The following is a 27,941-nucleotide window of genomic DNA, read 5'->3' as shown; positions in this document are numbered from 1 at the left end:
GCCATCCTTTCTAAAATATCATGCCTGGTCATTCTCATATATCTTCCTTTCAAACACATTCTGCATAGTCATTTGTCTTCCTTCCTTTGTAACATATGCTTCACATACATTATCCTACCCTTGTTTTGTTTTTTTCGTATTGATTCCTTCCTTCCTTTCTATAACATATATCATGGACATTCCGCTATCCTTCAAACACATTCATCATGGTCATTCTACTACATTACGTTAAAAATATCCGTTATGGTCATACTCATACCTTTCTTTGTAGCACATACTTTTGCGGTCATTCTCATACCTTCCTTTCTAACACATTCTTCATGGTCATTCTCCTCAGCTGCTTTCTGATTTTCTCTGGCTTTACACCGGTAACCCGTTGCAGTTTGGTGGCAAACAGGTCCGAATTTGCATAATAGAGAGGAGAATTAAAGTACACGATTTTGATACCTGGATCCTGTTCCGTCTGAAATAAATAAAAAATAAATAAATAAATCATCATCATCATCATCATCATCATCATCATCATTCTTCTTGTAAGATTGTCCACTGGTTCAAATTACAGACTTTCATTATACACAAAAATATGGTACACCACAAAACACAACATTTCTAGGATTAACACACCATCTAATACTATAGATTCTGCTAAATTATATAAGATATTATTATAGATTCGTTGCATGAAGTTCTAACATTGTATGTGACCTGTATTACAATGAACGTACGAAGGTAAGCAGACGGAAGATGTAACAAGTAAAGTGAAAGGTATCTTCTATCAGCACTGTCTTCCTACATAAGGGGATATTTTTAAACCTACCTATATTTACCATTATAGAAAACGTTTCATTTCCGAACACACATAGCAAGCAAACATTGTGCGAAGAGTTTATGCAATCAAAATAGTATTCATGAGTCAAATCATTTCTGATCTTTTTATTAATCTTAATCTAGATATTATATTTGATTCTGTATTTAGTTCTTGTAGAAATATATCTTTACAACGTTGATTAAATATAATGAAAACAGGTTCTCGTCTTCCACCCCTTGACGAAACCTAACTTCTCTCATTCTATGCGAATACAGTAGATTTGTATCTTTATTTACCCAACAATCACAGTGTTTGCCCCATGTAAACTGTAAGTTATAGCTTTATTTTGGAAGTCAATCAATAATCTTTAATAACTTTTTTCTATATCTTACTTTGCACTGGTCTATGGAGAGTGTTTTGTAATGCCAATAAAATATGTACAAAATGACATATGTACAACTTATGATGTGTAATGCCAAAAACATATGTTCAAAATGACATATGTACAGCTTGTGATGTATATACAGATTCAATGTCACTTGCTTTGTAATACCCTAAACGTCTTATCCAAAACTCTATCTAGAGCTAATTTAGTAGCAGATATTTAAATCAGAGTTTACCAAAACGAGTAAGACTATTAATCCAATTATAAAGTGTCTTTTCTGCTTGTGCTGCTAGCGTTTTTCTGGCACATATAAAATGAGGTTTTGGAGGATAATATATTGCCAAGATGTTTCCAATCAGTTGCCGTCTCTATCATGCAATCACCAAAATACCAACATTCATGTCCTGTCAGACCGTTCCGGTGGTCTAGTGGTTGGAGCGTCCGCCTCAGATGCGGGAGGTCGTGAGTTCGACCCATTGCCGAGTAATACCAAAATCTTACAAATATAGTACTAGGCGCTAAGCATTAAGAGGTTAGTATTAGGACTGGTCGAAATGGTGTCAGGATAATGTGTCTGAATGGGACATGATGCTACATGTCTGCGGCATGATGACTTAGTGCTAGACATCACTATAAATTGCCACACTGCAGACATAGCAGCAATATGACTTGAAATTTGTTAAAGCTAAGTTAAAATTCAAACAATCACACGCACACAGACACACTCATTTTCTATCAAATATCCCCTTACGAAGAACTACAGTTTAAATTTCTTCTAGTTTTATCGTTATTTTCCAGATGCTGTAGTACTAGTTTATTTTATTTAGAACTCTTTGAGGTTGTGTGGCAGTTTCAGCAAATGCAAACAGTTGTCTTCATATAACAATATACATTTCAATGATACAGAGCTAATCTTGTAAGAAATGTATTTTTATTGATCAGGGGTACACAACCTTTCTCGGCCACGGGCCAGACTGCATTTTCTAAGACCACTCGAGGGCCGCAAAAAGTAATTTCTTTAATAGAATTACTGTTCACGCGCCAGATTTCTGTGTTATTTTAATTTGCCCTGAGGGCCGGACAGAACACCTTCGCGGGCCGGGGGCTGTGAACCCCTGCTAGAGATCATTTGGGAATAATGAAAATAAAATTGGTGATAAAACACAAGCCTGCCTTACACCAGCTAGGCAGATAAACGTGGTTCTGTCGATCCATTTTGGCGTTTTCACACAAGCTTTGGCATTTGCATACATGGGTTTCCGTATCCTAAGTAATTTTGCTATTAATATTTGCGTTTGTTAAGTTGTGCTAAAGTAAGTTCCTATCAATATGGTCAAACGCCTTTTTATAATCAACATAAAAAGCATAAAACCCACCTTTTTGTTTCTTCAGAACTTTACGTGATAATATGTTTTGGGTAAATATACTGTTACGTTGTTTAGGTTCTTACAGAACGTAACAAGAAAATAGTGAAGACAACAAGCTTTATAAAATTTACCAAATAATTTATTTCCATGAAAAACAAGGTAAAAATAAAAAGAGAACTTTCGGTTTTACGAATCAAATCCAAAATAATCCAAGAATTAAAAAATAGAAATCCTATTATTAAGAAGTCCTAAATGAATCTGAGTTCGATTCCCGTCAAAATCCAAAATGGAAGGCGATGATATATGGTGTGGTCAGCACCATACTGATGTGTCAACAGTTCTTTGTTGAATCACATAAAATAATATTCCAGTTTTTGAATTCTGTGTAAATTGGATAAATGTTCTTGTAAAAGAATTAATTTAAAGCACTAGTATTTCCAGGGAAAACAAACTTGAAATCGAGAAAAATTCAAGAAAACAAAATAATTAGCCCAAAACTGATCACAACATAAAACCCCTAGACATCTCCAGCATTAAGGCAAGTACAACTATTTTTTCTCAAAACATGAAAATATATATATATATATATATATATATATATATATATATATATATATATATATATATATATATATATATATATGGAGAGAGAGAGATTTAATAACTGCAAATTCAAAACGGTTTCGAATGTTTCGGGCTAAACATTATCTTCATCAGAAGAAAAACAATTTACGTATACAAAACAAACACTTAGCACAAAATGTACGAAAATATCTGGACTCCAAGATATAAAAATCACTAGGGTTAATTTACAACAAGAAATACAACAATACAAAGTTGTGCAAAAATAATGGACCTGCGAGCTCTTGTGTCTATAACAAAGCGAACCAGTGTATATATATATATATATATATATATATATATATATATATATATATATATATATATATATATATATATATATATATATATATATATATATATATATATCTTACCGTGGCATACTTTTTGGAGTTCCGGTAGAGGTCTACGTCATTTATCTTAGCAAAGGGAGAAATGATTGCTCTGCAACAAAAAATTATGAAATAAGTCAAGCAGTTAAACCATTCTTTCTTCGATATATAAAAAACGTGGTTGTCGAAGGCATCGAGGGGAAGTTTTCGTTGTCAAGCAGACATTTAAATTGTAACTTAAACGAGGCAAGGCAATTCGTTCACATTTACAATTTAGGACATGTGAAATGCATATTTCCAGGTAATTTAGACAATGTTCTGGATGCAGTAATCTTTGCCCTATTTTATAAATATCATTTTCCCCTTGTAAGTGTGTCATTTTAGCATGTCATATTAAGAAATATATAACTTTCATACTAACCAGGGTATTCATCAGTCTAATCGTCAGCCCAACTCCATAAATTAAATGCATTTCTCCTTTATTTGTTTTGAGGCTGGTGGTGACATATTACGATAATAAAATGTTAGTAATCGAAATAGATTCATATGGCACGACAATGAATTAGTACTTTGGATACTCTATTGGTATTTGGGTAAAATCGTTTCGCTTTTTACGTTTGTGTCCTTATGACGACTGTGAAGAAGGAAAACACCACACCAATCAGGAGGCCATAATCCACATTCAGCAACGCTGTACAGGCACATGTTACGATCCAGATGAACTGTAAGGCAAACAAGTAGAATAGAGTATCATATTCATTATCCACGTTAAGGATATTTTGGTTACTGTGTTGCATTTCGAATTCTTTATATGAAAGTTAACTTGCAAAATTATTGAGTTTTGCTCATTATAGAGGAATGTTGTTATTACATTTCGACTGCATGTCTGTGTTAAAAAAAAAATTAAGAAATAAACCCAGCAACCCCTTTTTCATCCCGGAAGACATACCTACATTTGATATCAAGCCAACCACTGTAGCTTTTGAAATTGTACACCCACTCACTTTTGTTTCTCAGCCAACACGTTCAGCTATTGAAGAGTGATTTTCACTTGAAGCTGTTAAAACCAACCCATCCACTTTCATCTGTTGAAGATTTACACCCACCCGTTGTCAGCTACATGGGAATACGTTACAACGAAGGCCATCGAGGGGATGGTTCGCACATGAGCTAGATTTCTCTGTCTCAGAGTAGATTACCAGTCACGTTCTGCTGACATGCTTAATGGTTTCGAAGGGAAAATATATAACACAAAGAGCAACTTAAGGTCTCTGCAACTTAGGTAAAACACCATACAAAACATTTTGACCCCCACCCCCACACTCAGACACACAGTCCAGCTATTTGGTAGAGCTCATACATGAAAGAGTATCATGTAATTCCAATATGCTAAGGTCATCAGTACTAATCACATCAATAAACTGCTTGAATCCTGGCTGTTGGGCCCTAGCACACCATCAACTTTAAAAATACTATTTTTTCAAAATATGTTGCACTCTGGGGTATGGTGAGGGGGTTAAGATCACAAAAATATCAAGTGTGGTGATGCCTTTTTAATGCAAGTGTATGAAGTAACTGTAGAACATTTCGAGTTAACGAGAGACGGACAAGGACGTACGAAACACAAAAATGATACAAAATACAAGAATGTACACTAACCCCAGATTTCCAGACAGTTGTCCACTGTCTATAAATGTTATTAAAACAAATGTCCCAGTGATTTGTATGACCTGGCCATACATTCTACCTTTGCCCATGTAACCCATGTGGATGAAACTTGAGCCAATGAACAATGTATTTTAATGAGCACAAGCGGAGGCAAGAAAGATTAGCACCTTAGGAAAAAGGTTGTGAAAACAAAATTTCCCAAGCTGACTTTTAAATTTATCATACAAGCTGTATGTAAGAATATATTTATGTTAGAAACTAACAGCAAGCACCGTTCCAGACATACATGTTATAGTATATTAACAGAAAGCACCGTTCCAGACATACATGTTATAGTATATTAACAGAAAGCACCGTTCCAGACATACATGTTATATACATCATTGGCAAATCAAATCCAATTTTCACATAAACTACCGCAAACTTGGCAACAACCAGAAATGTGTTATATCAAACCTGCTTTCTTCAAACTTTGTTGAACACCCCAATCTGACCCAGTTGAATCAAACATAATAATGTAATTGCTAATGCAAAATCCTGCACTTACCAATAAGAGTGGTACATTCATCAGTCCAGATGCTATTCCACGGAAGATTTCCCTTGAACGTATAATTGCACTAATGATAGCAACACTTGCCATATTCCCATTTTGAGAACATAGCTTTCCAAGAGAAATCTCGCCAGTCACAACACGCTTCGTTGAACCCAATATTGCACGGTATAGTACCATTGCCTAACACAGATTTTTCCAAATTAGAACTGATGATGAAACTTAAAAGTAAACGGTATAAAAGATAGTAATTACTTATTGTTATTTTCATATGACATTCATCGATTAAATGTGACAATACAATAATAAGATTACTTTTTATGTTTATATTTTCTCATGCGTAAAACTTGTGAACTTATGATCGAAATGTCACCCCATTGCCCTCATTAATGTATTCCTATTAATACGCGGTATTTACACAACAATAGCTCGTGGTTCGAGGCGCTCGTTGTGCTATTACTCCCACACATAACAATTATAACTTTATTCTTCTTGATTTTTTTTTCTTTTCAAGGAGCGGCATATATAACTAGATTCTACTGAGATAATTATTCAGATTTTGCTCAGATAATGCACGAGCTGATGATCTTTACATAAAGTGAGAGGCAATAATTGAAGATGACCAAATCTGTATGTGTTGAATCTGCTAACTACGTTTGTCTCTGTACCAAGACATAGAAATCCTAGTCGCAGGTTTACCTTATATGTCTTCACACGTAGCAGAGCCAGATCCTGGTGGGGAGACAAATAATGTAACCTTGCGAATGCAAGAAGTATTAATCTGCCTATATCTAGCATAACAAGTGTCGTATGTCGAATAAGAAACATGCTGTGCTAGACAAAGCTAGATTAATACTTTTATTCTCTGATACTTTTTGTCTTAAAGTAGAGAGAAAACAATCAGAAACGAATTAGGTAATACCGTGTAATTACTGTTACACCCATATTAATAGGTGCATACTTATTTTATGTTGTATACATAGTACTGTTGCTTTAATACTTGATTCTAAAATACGAATACTTACAAGAAATATAATACAACCACTTTTAACCCTTTCTTCAGATTGGAAGAGAAATCAATATAATCAACACAGAAAATATAAATAGAATTTACCACCATAAGAGTTTTAAACGACCACTACTTTGAGAGTGGAAATAATCATGATTTTGTACATACTATTCCAACCCTACTTGAAGAAGATAATGAGTAGGAGTATTAACGATTTTCTTATTTTAATCTTCCAGTTAGATTTAGCGACATACCTGTAATGAGGACATCTTTAGTATCATCAAAAAAAGGCTTTGCACGTGACAAGATTTGGCAAGCAAATCAATCAAGATACGAAAATAGGTCTTAAGGTAAAACATAATAGTTAACATCACATGTACCAGTCAATGAAAGGAAGGCTGCAGAACAATAAAAAACGAATGAGAGACACAAGTGTCTGTGTTAAGAATCTGTACAAAGACAAACTACATATTTGATTTGCTCCGAAGTGACGGAAATGACAAATTTGATGCTGCGTAGGAATATCCAGGCCGTCTTGCCGAGATTATGCATTATCAAAAGAGTTCACCCCCACCCCCACCCCCCGACGGAACGAAAGACTTATTTAGTTTTTTATTTATTAACCCTTTTATTTACATATTCTTTTAACGTTTATACATGTATACTTTATAAAACAATGAATCAGACATCTTGCAATTTATAACAAATTTTGTTATAACCCTCAGTATGTACATGTACATAACCGGGGCTAGGCCATATATACTGTGCAGTTGTGTCATCTGCCTGTTTGCATTGCAGATATGGATTTATTCATTAGCTTTGGATTTTTTATATAAAAAAATCGTATAGGACATATTAATTGATTTAGTCTGCAGTCATAGGTGAGTGGATACATTCCTCGCTTCTCAGATGGAACATCGGTTTGGATTAGTAAGGTTTAGGATCCTTTTCTTACACCTGACTTACTGAATTCTTATGTCACGTGTTTAGGCCCAAATAAACACAAGAAGGAGTAAAAACAACAAGCTTTGAAAAAAATACAATAATTTATTTCCCTGGAAAAATTCTGCACAAAAAATAATGAACTTATGGTTTTATAGAATCAAATCCAAAATAATCCAAGAATAATCCAAGAATAAAATTTTTGAAGTCCTAATAACAAAATGTTCTAATGATTTCAAGTTCGGGTACCGACAAAAAAATCCAAGATGGGTGACGATGAAGTATGCTGTAACCTGTAGTTTTAAAGTATATCTATCCTTGTAGAAACAAGAATTATCACTCTTTGGAAATCAAAATCAATTTCTGTGAAAGCTGTCCTTATTCAACAATTTCACATGAGCACACGTATTTTCCAGAAACATAGAAGATTTAATCCTTTTGAATCCAAGTAATTTGAAGTAGCTCCAAACAGCACAACATACAACGACCACTGTAAGAGAACGCCCAGCTGCCACTGAGAATAATTCTCCAAAACATATGTTATATGGACTTATAAAACGTAAACAGCGGTCACATGATCATGTTCTAGAAGATTATAGAAATTACGCACTTGCTAAAGATCACACCTATCCAGTTTGGCCCTGACGAAAACAATCATTTTATTTTAAGAAATAAACAATTAAAAAAATTGTTTACATCTTAAACACGAAGTCACATCATGACCTCGACAACAACCAATCATTTTAAAATAAAAATAGAACCTGTTTACGTGGTTGCTACAAATTTTGAATCAAGGTCAGGATCTAGATCAACGCCTGATGTTGATAAACTAACAGTCAAGGTCAAATTATTTTCTGTAAAAAGTATCATTTCTGATTGATAAATTTACATTACAATATCATGTAATGAAAAATACAATTTCAAAAACTGACAAACAATTAAATTGAAATAAATATTAATTAAATCAGATATAATTAAATCAGATATACATAACGTAATTGATACTCGCCTTGCAAGCAATTTTTATGGCAAATTTTACAAACAGTACTTACATTCAAGTTTATACACAAAGCTCATCAATTTACAGTACCTTCAAGCTACCTATGTTTATATCTTCATTTCATATAAGAAATTATTAACGAATTCAACTGGTATTTTAAGCATATATTTTTTAAAACTCGAAGATTTGGTATCCTTCTAACATGCGTTCAAGATTTTTTATATTCATTTGGATATAATTAACAAATTCTATAAAATATTCCAATATTGTTCAGTTTTATTCTTTTTTTCTACTTAAAACAGTCGCAATGATTTAAGTGTAAATATACAGTTCCCTCAATGCGACCCATTAATGAAAAGGTCTCAGCTACAGTGTTACAAGATGTAATTCTTCTAAGTTCGCACCACAATCAAAACAACTGCTGATACGTCTGCCTTTATGTTGCAAATTCTTGTCAGTTTTATCCTCAGGTTTACTAGAGTAATTAGATTCCTATGTAGGTTTAATAGACAAACTGGATGTCCCTCAATTTAAACTGCTCCTTAAAAATATAATTCCGCAGGCCATATTTCGGAAATTGAAATGGAATTTAGCTTCGTATGCTATTTTGATGATTTACATTGTGGAACGTCTCTTGAGAATTAAAAATGAGGTAACGTTATCTCCAAACGGGGGTCATTTCTAACCATGATTGGAATCTTTATGTGACTCCCTGATTCTTTCTTACTTGATCTGGACTTTTTGAAATTTCACTGCAAGATTAAAGTGGCAAGTACTTGTCCTCCCTCCCTCCTCTCTCTCTCTCTCTCTCTCTTCTTTGGTGTCACTTGCCCACCTCAACTTACTCTAATTTCTTGGCCTAGATATCGTTATATAAACATAAACTGCTCCTAGTTACTTAGAGTCAGTCCTCTTTCTTTACCCAAATCGGAAAAAGCAACCATTCCCCCCCCCCCCCCATACGACTGCATTACAAATAGGTGTTGGCATGTTCAAATAATTTCAAATATATAGCATCAAATCATTTCTGATACTTAATAAATGGATCATCATGTAATATTTCAAGTTTTAAAAATAGTTCCAGACTGGGCGTGCAATAAGGAAACTTTAGGTCTGCGATACTGAATCACAGAATAAATCTGTATCGAACGCCATACTAGCCATTTGAGATAAAATAGGTGTGCAATAAATGTTTCGTCCATATCGTATATAATCTATGCTAATCCCGTCAAAGGATCATTCATATAGATCACCCAGATTTAACATTCGCATACATAAACGATGCTTTGAAATATGCTCGACTATAATAGACAGTAATGATAATCTGCAATTGAATTAAACGTATCTTTGAATGTATACGAAATCTTAGAGAAACTAAATAATGCAGTTGGAGTGATAGAAACAGTCACGTGGCATGTCAGTTCCGTCTAATGATGCTATTTATATGTTCTCTCAGCCTATTTTTATAAGGTTGTTTACATCAAAATCATTAATTTCTTTCTTAACGTCTTTCCATTGTAATCGATCACTTAGCTGTTTTCAGTTATAATTCAGAGGCGTAGCTGGGGGGGGGGGGGCAGGGGGGTACATATGTCCCCGGGCGCCAAGGTACAGGGGCGCCAAAATGAGGCTTACAACGTTACATTATAATAAGTAAACAAGGGTAATATTCAAAAATGTGATTAAACGGGGAGGGGGCTGGGGCGCCAATTTTATAGTTCGTCCCTGGGCGCAAAATATCATAGCTACGCCTCTGTTATAATTTGAGAGGATTTGTTTTTTAAATTATTCACTGGAACTACAAAATTCTTATTTGAACTTAAACAATATCTTGGGATTATTGTGAATTCATTCAAAGTGATTCTGAATTATATTATTGTGATACATCAAGATTGTTGGCACAACATCTCATCCAATACTATAGGCACATCAGCACATTCAATAATGGAATTAATTCGGAAAAATATATACTTTTGGACATGGAATATAAATTGTAGGACTATTTGGGATCTAATTCACAATACTGTACGTTACTTTTAAATTTTCACTTCGTATTCTACGGAAATAAAGTATGTTTTGAATTTTCCTAAACTTCCTGATTTCGTTTTCTTCTGTTACATAGTTTAAGACCATCGTGTCGTATCAGATGGAAACATATATTATTATTACGGAATAAAAAATATATCAATATATGTGTGAACTCAGATAAAAATGAGGCTTAACATTTACTTTTAGAAGAAGTGCATGCATTATTTCACCATGCTAGCACCGAATGCACATGAAGGGTTAACATACCGGGTATTATTATATCCAATATAAATAATCACAGAAGAGAATTATGTAGTGAATATCAGAAACTACCATCATCAGTTGAAAGTTTTGTATGTTTCGTGAAAACAACATGCAACCAATAACAACAGAGACTAATAAATCATGGATGATACAATCAATCAGGACTATATCAATGCATTAAGTACACGAACACTTTAACAAACTGCGTTCAAATGTTGTAACCTGTAGGCCTATATGCAGCAATTTGCAGAAATTATGAAGAACTTAGATTTATAAAAAATGTATTAAGATTATATTTACTATTGCGTATAAGAAACATTTTTAATTCCATCAGTCATATGTCATATTTATGCAAAAGATCCATCAAAGTTACAAATGAGGTAAGAGCAAAAGAGTCTAATCTGAATTACATACATCCAAACTATATACCACTGTTGACTAATATCTTGTCATGCTATGATTTTCCTCGCTTATCAAAATGTTGCCGAAAAAAGAATCTAATCAAGAAGTAACAATAAAACAATATAATGATGAAAAATACAGTTCTTTAAGTAGAGTTTTTTAGTCGATAAAGCTAAACCAGATAACAAACTAGTTGTTACAGAAATGATATTTAATTATATTATTTTTAATTGGACAATCGTTAGAACAAATGGCAAATAATCTCAATGATCATAAATTCACTAAGACAGTTATATATGTAAAATACATGTAACCCACATTTGCCAGTGGTAATGCATGACGCTTTTAAAAAGATTGAGGAAACTAAGTTACCACTAATCGAAACATTGTATTCCAATAACATAGGAAGAGGACTAAAAGGATGCAAAAGTTATAAAAAAGATATTAGATCGAAATCTCCAGGTTGTTTGCCTCACTACAACTACAGGAAAGAGACTTCAATGTTCTGGAACATGTAAAAAGAGTTTAGGAATGACTGTATGATTAATTACAAATTATATCCGGTACATTATGACAGTGCACTATGATTATTAGCTTATGGTGGCTATTTAAATGCAAAGTAAGGCGAATTTGAATTACTTAGAGACTAATGGCATGCGCCTGATTACGGAATTAGGAATTAAAGGAGGAATTAGAGTGGTATATATGCAAATAACGAAAACCATCTCAGTGATTATGGCAAAATGTGAAATGATGGAAAATACCTTAGGTCAAGATCAAGATAATTCGCTATATATCTAACTCATAGCAAGCTTTACGTAAACGTAATGAGTCAATTCATGCATGTTAATAACTTTAGACAGGAAACTAAACGACAAAATTAAATTAATCAGAGACAATCTAATGTCTTGGAAAGATGATAAACGGTTTAGCGGTATCATAAAATAGCTTTGAAGGCACCAACATGTACACAACGATTTAAATAGATCGCTATTAGCATCTGAAAAGTCTATTCTACAAAAGGGGATTTAATAACCTGTTTAGAAGAAATGAATAGAGAAGACAAAGGAAACAAAGTGATAAGACCTAAATTATTATTCATGCTGATACACAAAGACAGATATATTATCAAAGATTGTAATTTAGCATTGTATGCTCAGCTTAAAGCGATGGTCAATACCTAGTGTCAGCCAATCGACCGATGACCATCGCTAGCATCTTTTAATTAATTGATAACCACTCTTGACAAACAACAACCAATGACTTGAAAAAAATAGTTTCTGTCAACATTATGACAAATGCTGTATTTCATAAAAACAGACGATCTATGCATATGGACGAAGGTTAATCTTTGCGTCGAAGGAAACACAGTTCACCAAGATTTTGTGTTAGCGTAAAATTCAAGAACATCAAATTAATCAAACCCTCCTTTTGTGTTATCCAGTGTGTTAAAACCAAAGTAGTCTTTAGTGTTCGATTTCGTTGCAATAAGCCGAAGCTGGTAAAGGGTAATAGAGTGGGGATGTCAATGGCAGAGTCCCTATATATTTATGTCGAGACATTGAACTTTGACAATAACAAGTTAATATAGATATGTTCGGTGTTCCTCTAATGAATAAGACTGTACCAGGACGTTTGAAAAATCAAATCTGCTGTTTTGCCCATATTAGAAGTGATCCAATACGCAAGTTCTATTTTTTGAGGATAGATAACGATTAAGAGAAGGTCTGTAAATGGAAATACAAATTCGCGATAAAAACGAATCATATTTTCAGTATTATAGTGATTGCTTTATAACTGAACAGTATATCATCAAGAAATTTATTTAATTAGATCGTACCATCAAGAGGTTAATGTATTTACATCGTACCATCAATACATTAATTAGATTGTACAATCATGAGATATATAACGTTACTTTAAGTAGGTTGCTTTTAAGCTGTCATGCTGATAGACTCGTTTTAGTTGTTTGGTTTAATTGGTTCAGTATTTGTAGTCAGTCTTCTGATACTTGCCTTCAGTATTTTAGAAAGATAGACGAAATTACCAACGCAGTTCTATTATGTCATCATTTTTCATCACATCTGTAATATTCTTCACAATTTAACGCTGGAGTTGTTTAGATACCGTACACCACATTACTATCGCTGGGTTGAAAATCATTTGTTTAGATCAGATCTTTTCTCTTTTAAAACGCTGTATCAAACCAGTCCTAACAATAACCACTTAATGCCGAGTGCCATTCGAATCAGTTGCTAGTACAATTTTTTAAAGTCTTTGATATGACTCAGCTGGGGTTGGAACCCGCGACCTCCCGCATCCAAGGCGGATGCTCTAACCACTTCGGCCACCGTAGCCATGGCAACCTCAACCTAGCTCAACATTGCATGCATCTCTTTCTGATATTTTGACATCTCTATAGTTGTGGATCTCTTTCACCAAATCCTTCTTAATTTTGTGGATCGTTTTTAATTTGAAATTGATACTATTTCTGTTTGGAGTTTATCAAGGTGACATAGTTGGTATTTTCTCTTCCATTTGATATGCAAGAAATAAAAAGCTTTAAATTAAGATAAAGAACACATCTTATTAGGCTTTTTTACTGTTTAACGATGAGTTTGTTTAGGCGTCGCTGATTTCGAGGAGGGGTCGATCTGCTATTTAACGTTGAAATGCACTTTTACTTAGATTTACTAAAACTCATTGCACTTTGCGCTATGAATGAAAAACTCTATTTAATTACTTAATTACATAATTGCTTCTTTTTGGAATTATCCCATGTTCTACAGGCTTCTAGTTTGTAAACTGTTCCAAAAACTTAAGGAAAAAACCTGATGGCTGCATCAAATAACACGTTTTCTTGTGACCCTATCGACATCTTAAATATCTTGTAAAGAAGCATACTGTAACTGACTGTGAAAGAAAAGTTAATTGTAGCATGGTAAACATGGCTAATATGTTGTTTCCTTTAAGCGCTGTTTATGAACGTGGATATTTCACAACATTTCTTCTACTGGATATGGTCGATTTTTCGGAACAGTTATTAATGTAACTAGATGTTCTTTGACAGGTTCTGGAATAGAACCCAAACGTGCTTTACCTCAACGCAATGCAAACAATATGCCACCAACCAACTGCTTATAGATTTTGTCTGAACACAGTTTAGCTTGATCGGTGAGTTTACTTTTTCAAGCAGTTGTTTATCCAGTAATGTAAGCATTTCAGCAACATATCACTCCTTAATAAAATATATCATTACCATCAAAAACATTTTCTACTGAGACTGTTAAAAATCTGAAATATGTTGCACAAATCGTATCGTTATATTTTTATAGCCTATTTTCAATAGTGGAAACGGATTGAGTCATATATGTTTTGAAATTGAATATGTAACATTTGATACTTTGATTTCACTTTAGCTTTTAATTTTGTCTGTCGTACCATTGCAATCATTCAGAAAGAAATAACTCATTCTTATTTTTTCGTAACTTCCATCAATTCAGTTAACTTCCTCATACAATAATTTTCTCCAGTATTCAACAGCACCAGTTCCACAGTTATAGTGACACTGTAAGCTTTAGCACATCAGCACGTGTAACTTCTTCAAAACCGTAATGTACCGTTTCATCTTCGGATCAAATTTCAGTAAAGTAATATTTTTTTTTAACATTAATGTATATTCAGCCTTAATATGCTGAAACGTCATGGCAAATTGTCTCCTGTGGATGGTTTTTCTGTTTGCATTGTTTCTTCGCAGCTAATATTATAGCACATTCAGATAGCAGTATTGGCATTGGAAAGTAACATGAAACCCATATACCGATTTGTCTCACACTCTTCAATACCAAGAATAGATTCCGCATCTAGCTGTTCCCATACGCAGTGCCTAATTAAAATTGATTCTTTCCGAATTTAATTTCACACTGTACGCTTTATCTATTGACGGAGTCAACACTGTTAAAATGGTAAAGTATAGTTTAAAAAAATGAATTAGTGACTCGTATGTCAAATAGTAGTTGTAAGTGTAGTATATTTTTCTGTCTTTAAATAATTATGTCTCAGTTAGCTGTAGTATTACATTGTCTTTTAGGACAAGCACGAGGTGTACCACTTGTTAGATTTTTATAAAAAGCATGAATCTGATGTTATCATCCGTTTTCTTAGTTATATCATCAGCTATTATTCGCTTTTTCCATCGATTACTTCTTAGCTTTTCACCTTTGTAAATTAATTTTTTATCATTGCCAATTTCCTTTTCTAAGTTCTCTGAATTGTCTTTGTCTTTTTGTTTTAAATCTGTTTTGAAATGTTCATCGCACGATATATACAGTATGTTATGGACCTACTACATTAGCATTTCTACTTGTCATCATCATAAATTTCCTACATGCGATAATTAGACATAAAATATCAACGATCACTCTTACGATACACTACAATAACTTTCGAAAGTTTCCATTCGTTTGTCAGAATAAAATTTACAGCAGTCAAAGTGGCAGAACTGTATATTAGTAATATGATTGTTGAAGGTTACCAGTGGCTTTCTGCTGACATAATCTAAAATTTTCAAGAGTATATGACTCGTTATAAGTTATCTGAGAGTGTTTGAGTTTAAATTTTCTATAGCTGGAATTAAGTGGTTGGGAATTAATAGATGGAAGTGGATTTATGTAAAATCTTTAAGAACCGAAATTAGATGACTTGGTGTCATCAGCCATCTTACCACACCGATTAGTCATTGCATACCTCTCCTTAATTTTCTCCTTCCTTTGACTAGTCCTGATAAAATTTGAAGAGAATTAAGCATTTGCCCTCGTCAGATAATGAATCAACCTTTGTGAGACACGTCTTTCTCTAGTATTTATGTCTCAGACTGTGTACTGGATTTGGATCTACTGGCTTCTGTATTTAATTGTTGTTTATTGGATATTCAAATGGAGTGTTTGCCAAATTTGTCTCAGACAACGTGCGAACCATTGTGCTATGCCTGTATCAAGGAACATCTGCTTCGCTAATGGTTAGAGACCTGTATGTGTTTCACAATAGAATATGTGCAAATTCAATGTTTAATAGCTTAATTATTTTCATTTCATTGCGTAAAATTTCATTACCAACCGAAACTATATTTCTAATAAAAATAACTGATACCAATTTGCAAAAGATATGCTGTGGTAATGAGTAGGCGTGACTATCTTAGTCCTCATGATTTGTCTGTTGTCACAGTAGAAACATTTATCACGTTACATAACCCAAACAATTCTTAGCACGTCGCAAAGATAATCAAACGGAGCGTGTGACTACAGCGGTACGTCAAGTAGCTCTGTAAAATATCACGAGAGAACGCATGAGACCTGGCATAGATTTGAACGCACGAGTGCGATCATATTGGTAGATTAGGTAACTCTGTAAAATAACACAACGATGGCGTAAAAGTACTTAAAATATGTAACAAAGTCCCAGGAGTACATGAAGTAACTACGTAAAATATCAAGAGGGAATGCGCGAGACCTGGCAATGATTTTAACGATAGATATAACAATGTCCCAGGTTTGACCATAAGGGAACGTCGCATAACTCGAAAATAACTCATGGGAACAAGAGAAACGTCGAAGTGCTAACACATATATATGTCAAGTAGCCCTTTTAAAACAATATATGGGGATATTTATAAACCTATTTTATAAACAACTGTGGTTGTAAGATTGTCTTTAAAATAACAGGGGGAGACAATATGTGATTGTCACGCAATATATTTTTACACTATATATGTTGCACGTAATTCTGGTATTTAATGCGAGCAAAACGTATAGTGTATATATAATCCTTCGTCGCTGACACAGATGTTGATCATGTGTGAAAAAGGTGTTACCTGTTGATATGTTATGAATTGATTAAATGAAGTGTTATGAAGAATGAGATTACTTGCATTCAATTAAACTGTTCTACTTACGAAGTCGAATCTTGACGTTTTCCATATTCTTGGCAGGTCCAAAAATTGCAGAATCAAGTTTTTCAATGCAACGATGATGATAGACGACAGAACACACTGGAAATTTAAAATTATAATCTCTAAGCAAATTAGAAGGCTATACAGAATATTTGTTTGTCTGTCTGTCTGTCTTGTACATTGATATATTTGACTAACGTTCTTTGGTTAGATGTGTCCGATTTTAAGCATGGATATAAATGCTTATCTTTGTCTGAGTTGCATAAGCTAATTGTGATATTATCGAAGTAAAGACAGGATTAGCTAAGCCTCTATTCGTACCATATATTAATTGAAAACTACTTACATTTGGCAAGCTTTCAAACAAGTATCCAATCCATACAATTACAACAACGATCAACGAGGCAGAAAACAAACTTGCAACCTAAAACGAAAAAGAACTCAAATTCTTATGTAGAAATGTAGAACTCTCTCTCTCTCTCTCTCTCTCTCTCTCTCTCTCTATATATATATATATATATATATATATATATATATATATATATATATATATATATACGAGTAAATAATATTATTTTACACGTTAGAGAATTATTATTTCGTACTCTACGCTGATCAGTACCGGAGTATGCGAGTTTCAGCACCCATCGCCTTGCCTGCTCGCACCGACCCATAACCCTCTCGACCATGCACTCATACCCAAAAAGTAATGTCACACAGTTGGTGGTATAGGCATTCGTACGTAGCAGACACACCCGAATATAGTCCAAGTAATTAAAATAATTTATTCTCATCTAAGCACACTGTTCCTCAAGTTAAATGGAGCAAAACAAATATACATCGAACAGAACTGAAAGTGCCATAATTGGATCATATAGGAGAATTTTGATAAAACAACATTTTACAGCAAGAAAAAATATTAAATACAATTCTGATAATTTTGAATTCGTAGTCTAAAAGACTAAAGAGATTCTAACGGGGTCAGCTGGTTATGACATTAAAGGTTAGTTCGTCTAGGCAAGGTGATGTGTGCCGTGTGTATATATATATATACATATATATATATATATATATATATATATATATATATATATATATATATATATATATATATATATATATATATATATATATATATATATATATATATATATATATATATATATATCCCTACTTTAAACATTTTACTCGTTACAGAAAGTGAGATAGATACATATCAGTTTACTGGGGTGTACTTAAGGGTGCCGCTGAATTATTTGGGCGGGGAAGGGGGCGCACTCATGTAGCGGTCAGCAATTAAGTTTTTACGGATGTGAGCCAAAATGTGGTTAGAGATGAAATCCAGGGGGAGGGGTAGTGCTCCCCTACCGCCCTTATATACAGGTGCTCAAGTGTGTACTGAATATTAAGACGGCAGTGAAATTCCTTACATCCCTAAAAGGAAACAAAAATGTAACTTAGTCATGACATCTAAAATTTAAAATAAACTTAGTTACTGAAAGAAGTTATTATGGGAATGTCTTAAATAAAACTGTTAGCTATACAGACGAGTGTTAACAAAGAACCAGTATTTTTTGGTTGATAATTTCTCTTGACAATAAATCACACAATACATAATCAAATAATTTTATATATTTGGATCATGAATTGGATATTCACATTTTTAATTTTAAATCTGATGATGGTAGCTATTTTGTTGTATATTTGTTGTTTTGTACGTAGAATGTGACTGACATGCAACCTGTTCATAAAGTCAAATAATCAATATATAACATTACACCCACTTAGAATAATATTTATCAGAACTACTGTACTTTAGATGATAGTTGCACAATCAAAAATATTTTAGACCGTCTTTTTTATATGTAATTAAAAATTTCATAAAGTAACTAATTCCATTGCATTTTTCTATGAACATGCAAGAACTGTACTATGTAAGTAATGAGAGAAGAAAGAAAAAAAAGGAAGAAAGAAAGGGAGTAAGTATGCGTATGTACTACAGTGGAGTGTGGAAAAAAATGTTTAAAAAAATACAGTTGTATAATCCCTCTTACCTGAGTTTTTCCACCAGCTGATTCTTGAACTAAGCTTCCAGACAGAGATGCTGCATAAGGACAGCAACTAAAGAAGGACCCGAAGACATTTCCAGCACCATACTATCAGTTCCTGAAAGTTATATTCAATAAATGCACCACTGAATGTATGTAGTAACTAGTAAAAATTAAAAATCGTGAACTCTCTCTCTCTCTCTCAGTTAATTGCTGACATTTCTTTGATATGTCACTCTGTCTATCTATCTATCTATCTATCTATCTATCTATATATATATATATATATATATATATATATATATATATATATATATATATATATATATATATATATATATATATATATAGCTTTCGTTTCATAAAAATTAAGTATTTATCAAAATCTACGTTAATTTTGGATGTTCAATAGTTCGAAAAATAGATTATGAGGAAAGAATAGTTAAATGATTGACGATTCTTAACTAGATAAGTAAACAACTTGAAATGAACTGCAATAAGCAAGAAAGATGGGTGCAAGGTAAAGAGAGCTGATTGGTTTTTAAAATGTGCTATAACAACATTTGCAAACTACAGGGAAACACTGAGCACATAACAATAAAACATCAACAAAGATGGATTTTAAGTCTGAACCTGAACAACTGTAGTTTAAGTTTAAACTGTTCCTTATAACTATTAAAATAAATGGAAATATGCATGAGAGAACATTATCTGAAATCGAACTACAGCTCTTTACGTTTGAAGTGTTAAATCACATGCCATCAGATTAATGGAGACATGTGATAGCAGCCACACAGAGAGAAAATGGCAGAAAAATAGAACGAAACGAGGCACATAATATAAATGTTATAAGGATTGCGTACATAATCCAAAATCTAATGGCGGATAATTTTACATGTAACCGAGACAATGCACACATATTAAAAGAGATGAAAATCTGCTACACCGAAAACATTTCAAATCCTATTCCATATGCAATGTTGAAAGTTTAATTTTACGATTTGATACTGATAACCTCTGGTAATAGATACCAGGTACTGTATCAACATTATGCCAGTCACGTATCATGGTACACACAATGTTTGTCAGGAAGCTCAACTTTCTCTAACAACTGCTAATTAGGTCCAATCTTTCTCTCATTATTGTTGTTCGAGGTGCAATTATCCATTCGGCGTAAATTGCCTTAATTAATGAGTTTGCAAGGTTTACGAACACAGTATTCCTTTTTAGTGATGACCTCCATGACCTATTTAGCTCACCACTTGTGGAAATGTGATTTTAATTCCTCTTTGAAATATTGATTTACCTTATGGTTATGTTGATCTGGACATGTGTAGGTTACAAACAACGGAGTGATACCAGTGTGTTTACATTCAGTTAGCATTTTCGCACTTTGGCAGCGTCGGGTTCCTTAGATGCCAAGCAAACAGAAATTTATCAGAAATTGATCACGGTGAAATTGATCAGACTTTGTTAGGTATTTTATTTGTGATCATGGAAGTTTTAGTGTTGCTAACTGCGTAGGCATCCAATCATGTTATTCACTCGGACAAAAACACGGTGTTAAGTATTGAACTTGTCAGGTCTTTGATTTATGCACATACGTATAAACATTGTTTGAAACATTCCAGTGACCGCCGGTTGTTTCTGCATATCGTTTTTCTTTGGTATTCTTTATTTTGGCTATTTGAAGAGAGAGAGAGAGAGAGAGAGAGAGAGAGAGAGAGAGAGAGAGAGAGAGAGAGAGAGAGAAAGAGAGAGAGAGAGAGAATGTTTTGTCTTTCTCCTCACGACAATTGTTTTGGAAGTTTTTAACTAATGTTGTCAAGGTTGTCTCTACAGCTCTCAAATTACATTTGTGATAATGTAAATTGTCGAAATGTTATTTTACTTTCTCCATGTACCAACAGTTCCTTCATTTTAATTTTTTTCATCTTTTAATTTGTCCATGTCATTATTTATGTCACCTGTCTGTTTGTCACAGGATTCTACGTCTATTTTATATACTCTATATTTGAATTGAGATCTTCTATAGTGTTTACATAGCTTCTTAATTACCTTTGTTCTTGCAGAGTAAATAATCTACTCGTTCCAGGTGGAAGTTGTCCACTTGAAATGATTACGTGGTGATTACACATTTTTGCCACTTCGTTACGTCATATTTGCTGTGCTCGGTTGATAGTAAGTGTTAATAGCTGTTGTGAAGACATACCTAGAGGTTTTGTCATTTGTTGATATTTATTTATTTCCTTCTATAATTAGGAATAAAGTGAGTTAATCCTCAACAAACTTAGACAGTTATTATCTTCTCGGGACTGCCCATTTTACAACTTTGTATTCGTTTCCCCGCTTTGACTGGTAATTTCTAAATGGGGTTTACGTATTTGACATCATGTTGAGCACATTTGGCTGGTAATTTCTAAATGGGGTTTACGTATTTGATATCATGTTGAGCACATTTGGCTGGTAATTTCTAAATGGGGTTTACGTATTTGATATCATGTTGAGCACATGATTTGTTTTCATCCATTATTGCTACAGAGCTTGTTGAGGAGTTTTAAATGAATCGTTAGATAAATTATCAGTGAAGTTATCGTCAATTACTACATCTGCAATTTGTACCACGTCAGTATCTCTATCGAAAACAAGTTTCCAATGTATGGATCAAATTAGAATCCATGAACATCAACTATTTACAAAAAATTACAAAAACTTAAAAAAGAACTTGAATTCTGAGAAGATTAAAATAAAAGTATATCTGTATTTTCCCTGTTATAGGAGAATGCAAGCAAGTGTTGAAATGAATATATAAAAAGTAACATACAAAGAGAGAAGTGGTAGTACTATCACTAACAAAAAGTTTTAAAACGTGCTCAAAACAAATCAGTGGAGTCAAGAGATAAGTAATTGTCGAACTGTCAGATAGTATCATCATGACAGTAACAACCTTAATAATTAAAAATCATTCTTTTGATCATTTCAATGAATTATAGACAGAGCTAAAAGTTAATTACATAACTTTAAATGACAAGAGATACATTATTGAGTTGTATCACTTAAGTTGGATCTATCTCTATCAGCTTGATAGCGTTAGAACACTCGAGTGTTAAAAAGTTAATGTCAAATAAATATGCACTGGATGCACTGTAATTGATGTGTGTTTTTCTTTTATCAACGATGTAACAAGCGTTATTACTGACAAGTCTGTCTAGGACGAAGTTAAATGATCACAACTGCATAAGAAGAAAAATATGAAATTTCATGAAACTCAAAAGGTGTGTTTTCTTGTAAAAGAAACGCTTGCAGGACAACGTCTACACTAGATTTTACCTAAACCGAATATATACATCTCTTGTTCTGTAGTGTTATCTTTAAACTAACGTTCCTATACAAAAACCCTTGTAGCAGAAAATAGGCGTTTTAAATGACGATGTGGTTTTGACAGATCCCGAGACAACCCTCGTGCATTTTAAATTTTAAATTACGTTAACGACACAGTTAGTTGTCCCTTACATATTCCATTTGTATTCAGTTAGTTCAAAACCATTCTTGAATGGGCTAATAAATATTGTCAGATTGAAGAAAAAAAAAACATTCTTGAATGGGCTAATAAATATTGTCAGATTGAAGAAAAAAAAACATCAGGAATATTATGAAAATATGAAAAGAAGAAGTGAAAGCAATTAAAAAGAAAGAGCAAAATAAGGGATTAATTAGTACCTGATTGGAATCCAGACCGTAACCGTGTTTCTTTGCCATCAGAGCAGCCACAGAAACAGATTGGGCAAAGGAAATGATGGCAATTATGCAAATTTCGGTGACATACAAGTCAACGTTTCGAATTGTTGGAGCGGTGGGAATCGGCAAGCTACAAATTCAACAGAATGGATATCATTATATCATGTATTACTACTGCATTTATATAAATGAATAATGATTAGCTGTTTTTGCCCATCTTTCATGTTATATGCATATAATCCTTAGCATTTTTATGGAACTCCGTGGAAACGAAACCTGTGTACTGTTTTAAAACTGTATGCCAAAAATGAAATAAATATGTAGACATAAGAATAAATTAAATGGATTTTACAAACAATAAACTAACTTGCACCGAATTTTTGTAATCATGTTAGGCACCCGAATAAACTCTGTATGGAAGTAATACTGAAAAACGGTGATGTCGAGTTGAATTATCTTCGGACTTGAGACAAAATAGCATGTCTGAAACCACTCAGGCATACCGCTTAATAAGTATTTACTAGCTATTGGTCAATACAATGAAATCTAACTGGATGTTTAAAGGCTTCATGTGTTCAACGCTCTTTGTAGAGATTAAAATGAAACATAACAGTGAAATAAATGTCAGCTATGATTTCGTACTTACCCAGTCGGTATGTCACCTACGATTTTGATATGGAAAAGTTCTTCAAAGTTCCATATATATGAAGCTGCGGTGCCAAGAATCACCTGAAAATATTTTTACAATTACAGTCAAATTTCATATACCTCCAATTTTAGAACGTCACTCCTTTCAAAAGCTTTCCCAAAAACCTAATGACCAAAGAAAACGTGGTACTTTTGCATATTGAGTAAGATTTCAAGTTCTGGAGTCTTGAGGAGCATGTATTACTGGAATGGCCGTGTAATGGTATACGACCGGGATCTTTTTTTTATACCCTCCTGTATACTGGAGAGAAAGAGAAACTTAGAATAAACCCGAATTAGTTACAACTAAGTGGCTAAATACTTCAAAAGAAGCCAGGAGACAAAATATTTCTTATCCTATGGTTACACTTTCAACGAGTCCAAACGCTAGAACATATAAAGAAACCCACTGACTTCGCCCATTAAGGACTCTCTTTCACAATACCAGTAGTAGTAGTAGTAGCAGATGTAGTAGTAGTCAGCGTTGTTGTTCCTGCTTTACTTGTTGTTATTACCGCAGTATTAAACAGCTGAACAAATAATTCTGCAGAGTAAATGGATTATTTGACAGTAATGAATCTGATAAAAAATATTCCAACGAAATACTCCATGATAACAATTGAGGCCACAATACTGTAAAGCTATGCTTTAAATGCTTTCTTTAGTTCTCTGTGATTCTTATTCAATTCAATCAATCGATCAATATATATCGAACATGAATTTATTTCTGTATATATTTCAAGAAACACCTTTTCACTAAACTTTGTTTTCAAGTCTTTAACATCGAGATAAACAGATACAACTTTGTATAATATAACTAGAGGGCGTGACATACACCACACATATGATTTTATCAGGAAGTCATAGGAACATATTGAAAACTTGGCAATCGCACTCTTGTTCAGCTATATAACTCTAAGCTATTTGAGACAATGGATGAAATTTGGTATACTTGTATATCGTTATTCAAAAATTGTTTTGATCGATGTATGTTTCTACTTTAAAATCTATTTCGGGTCAATCTTTTAAAGTATTTCTTGCCATTTACACTTTAACTCAATCGTCACGAAACCGTCAGCAGTAATTAGTAGGAACTGTACCTAATTTATCGTCATTAAAAAACTATCAAGTGACAAACTGGGCGTTTTATCTTCAAGGCAAATATCACATGTCACTGTTTTAAGTATCATGTCTCTTTTTTCTTACCTTCATAGTTACCTCAGATATAATGAGTTAACTTAATACGGTTATTTCTCTTAACTAAATAATTTGAACTGTACCTCAGTCGGAGTAAAGGCTTCATTCAAAGTTCAGGTCATTATGTTTAATGTTCACTTTTGTTCTTCCTACTTTGGTGCCCTAAAATCTTGAAGCAAAAATCTTTAAACTTGGTCAATTAAAGAAAATGTTTATATTATAAGACTGCCTCATATCATTTATCTGGTTAGGCACTTCTTATCGCTTTATATACTAGTACATAACATGCAAATGAAGATACGCAACACATACTGATCGAAACATCATGGTAGTAAATAAATACAAAACTTCACGTAGATTGCTTATGGGCATATTAAAAATGAGCATACAATGATCACGTGGTATAAAGACATTACGTTGTTGGGATACGTATGATGTCATCCTAAGCTGGTGAAAGAGCACAACTTTATCATGCACTGGCATCAATGAATGTCTCAAATTACACCCATGTCGTGAATGATTGTTTTGTATAAAATATTAATGTCTGTTTGATTTTGGTTTCCTCAAATAGTATCATTATGGAGGTTTCAAAAGTTTTGGTTACTAATCAGGCTACATCTATGCTCCATGACCTTACACATTTAACAAACGCGCATAAACTTTGAGATGCATCCCGATAGGCACATAAATAGAGGCTCGAGCACTCACTGCAGATTACAACTCTGCAGAATGTCTTTCCGTTCGTGCACGGTTCCACCCGTGACTTTTCAAACACTAAGGATTTGTTGCACATCTGAACATATGCCATTATAGGATGCATGGACCCCGAAGCGAAGTTCACACAATGTGCTCTAGTCAGATCAATAAAGACGCTGTGAGAACTCAAATTGTTGTTGGTGGAAGTGCTAATTAATACATAGAGCTACCGCTATGAGAAGCATGCGAAGCGACGTATGTGATTGTAAACACAGATAAAACAAGATATGCATGGTATCGACAAAAATATGCAGTGTTATGGTAATTGTAGAATAGATTCTTTTCTACTTCGACAAAAAGCACTTTTTACTTTATATCGAGTTCTATTCTGTTACTGATAAGAGTTCTCTGTGACCAAATCATTTAGCGTGTCATACTCTTGAAAGAGACATTTCTTCGTTATTAATCGAGGCAACGCCGACCTCAAGTTCTGTTGCACACGAAACGACCGATCTGATGTACTATCATAGTTGATTACAACTACAAAAGATGCATAATTTCTACAGGTGTAGTCTATTCTGAAACACTCTGACCCTTCTAGGATGTCGTTTGGCATTCAATGGTTTCATTCGTGGCTGCAAAGTTAGACAGCCGTAAGTGATACTGACGAGAACACATCTATTGACTAAGCAATTAGTGTGCAACGCTTAAGAGAATGGTATTTTTAATTCTCAAAGAAATACCATTCACAACCAAACATGAGCAGAGGCTTTTCTTTTGTACGAGAATATTATATTAGAGAATTAAGGCGCATATATATATATATATATATATATATATATATATATATATATATATATATATATATATATATATATATATATATATATATATATATATATATATATATATATATAACGATTCATCAAAGAGGCCTGGGGTCCCGTGTGGAAGAGTGGTCTAACGCGCTCGCCTTTACCAAACACTGCCATCCCACCTCTGTTCGCTTCGGTTCGAATCTTGGACTCGGCTATTGTAGGTATGTGAGAAAGCCTGTCAGTAGCTTCCCGTGGGTCGGTGGTTTTTACTATGGTTTTTTCCAGGTTCTTCCTCTAGCATTTGTATTCGCCACCTAGTATAGCGTAAAGGCGTTAAACAGATGGGAAAAATACAACGAAGTCAAGGAAATAATATTCAGGATTGACGAGATTGCGGTTTTCTGATCATGGTAAAACATAAACACATCAAAGATTTCTTGCTGTAAAAAGCGATTAGGGGGCGTGTCTCCCTCATATATACAGGCATGCCGAATTTGAATAAATTTAAGCAATTCGCGCATTGGTATTTCCACCAACGACAACACAGAGGCGAATGATATCTGGTCCACGTTGGGTTGTAACAATCTGGTGACTATCAACGATCTATATGTTCGTACAGACGCTTTGCTGGTCTTGGATTTTTTTTTAGAAGGCTAAACACGACCCACGCGTGTGCACAAAAGTAATTTCCGCACATCATATATGTGGAATGTCTAAGCCAGTTGTATATTCGCAAGATTGACTTTGTAATTTGTCTCGCCCAAATTATCTGCTTGGAAACTTTGCCGCTCTTTTGTCAGTGAGAACCGAAGGTTCTAGCATCATATGGTAGCCTGTTGGCTGCCCATGAAATTTAGATTTGGTCAGAATTCGTAAATTCATCGATGTAATAATATACCAGTTTAATAGCCGGCCGTTTCAGTCAGCCCCCTCTCCCCGGAACTTATAGATTTTCATTGACTAAATCTAACGAGGGTGACTGCGGCGGCAAACACACCACGACAGGTTTCTGTTAATACGCATTAGCGGAGTGTACACAGATGGCAAGCATGGTTTATTACTCAAAGATGCAATTAATGATGGTAGACGTGTCACCACTAGTGAGATGGCGCTTCACGATTCATCAACGACTTTTGCTCGTACTGATGCCAGATTAGTCCTTCCGCACCAAAAGCCACAGAAGAAACCGCGAAGACTACTGGACTCTGACTAGAGTAGATGGAGAAATTCTAAAGAGCCATCAAAGAAATCGGAAATAGCGTTGTGTGATCGCAAAAGACACCTGTGTACTCGACGAAGACGTCAGAATGGCACTGGTAAATATTCCACAGCCACAAGCACCAGTGTACAATGTTAAAAACACCAAAAACAATCATGAACCAGGCCGCTTTGAAAGAGTTTTCTCATAATAAAAATAACTGAGCAGCACAAGTA

The 27,941-nt window shown here is 33.8% G+C and overlaps 1 protein-coding gene across 1 annotated transcript in view; it reads right to left on the bottom strand.

Annotated features, from left to right (window-relative positions):
- Positions 1-27,941, bottom strand: part of LOC149797822 (prestin-like) — a 67,471-nt gene that overhangs the window by 8,499 nt on the left and 31,031 nt on the right. Inside the window, exons 7-14 of the mRNA XM_089960807.1 lie at positions 23,756-23,838; positions 23,092-23,239; positions 19,378-19,479; positions 17,670-17,747; positions 17,327-17,422; positions 4,129-4,235; positions 3,556-3,625; positions 299-463 (exon numbers count right to left, since the gene is read on the bottom strand). Of these exons, the coding sequence (XP_089816933.1) occupies positions 299-463; positions 3,556-3,625; positions 4,129-4,235; positions 17,327-17,422; positions 17,670-17,747; positions 19,378-19,479; positions 23,092-23,239; positions 23,756-23,838 (849 nt within the window). The remainder of the gene's footprint in view (positions 1-298; positions 464-3,555; positions 3,626-4,128; positions 4,236-17,326; positions 17,423-17,669; positions 17,748-19,377; positions 19,480-23,091; positions 23,240-23,755; positions 23,839-27,941) is intronic.

The sequence above is a fragment of the Sinohyriopsis cumingii genome, chromosome 6 (assembly GCF_028554795.1).
Source record: "Sinohyriopsis cumingii isolate HCF-2022 chromosome 6, ASM2855479v2, whole genome shotgun sequence".
NCBI lineage: Eukaryota > Metazoa > Mollusca > Bivalvia > Unionida > Unionidae > Sinohyriopsis > Sinohyriopsis cumingii.
Note: the sequence above shows the minus strand (reverse complement) of the source record. Positions and strands in the feature narration are given on the sequence as shown.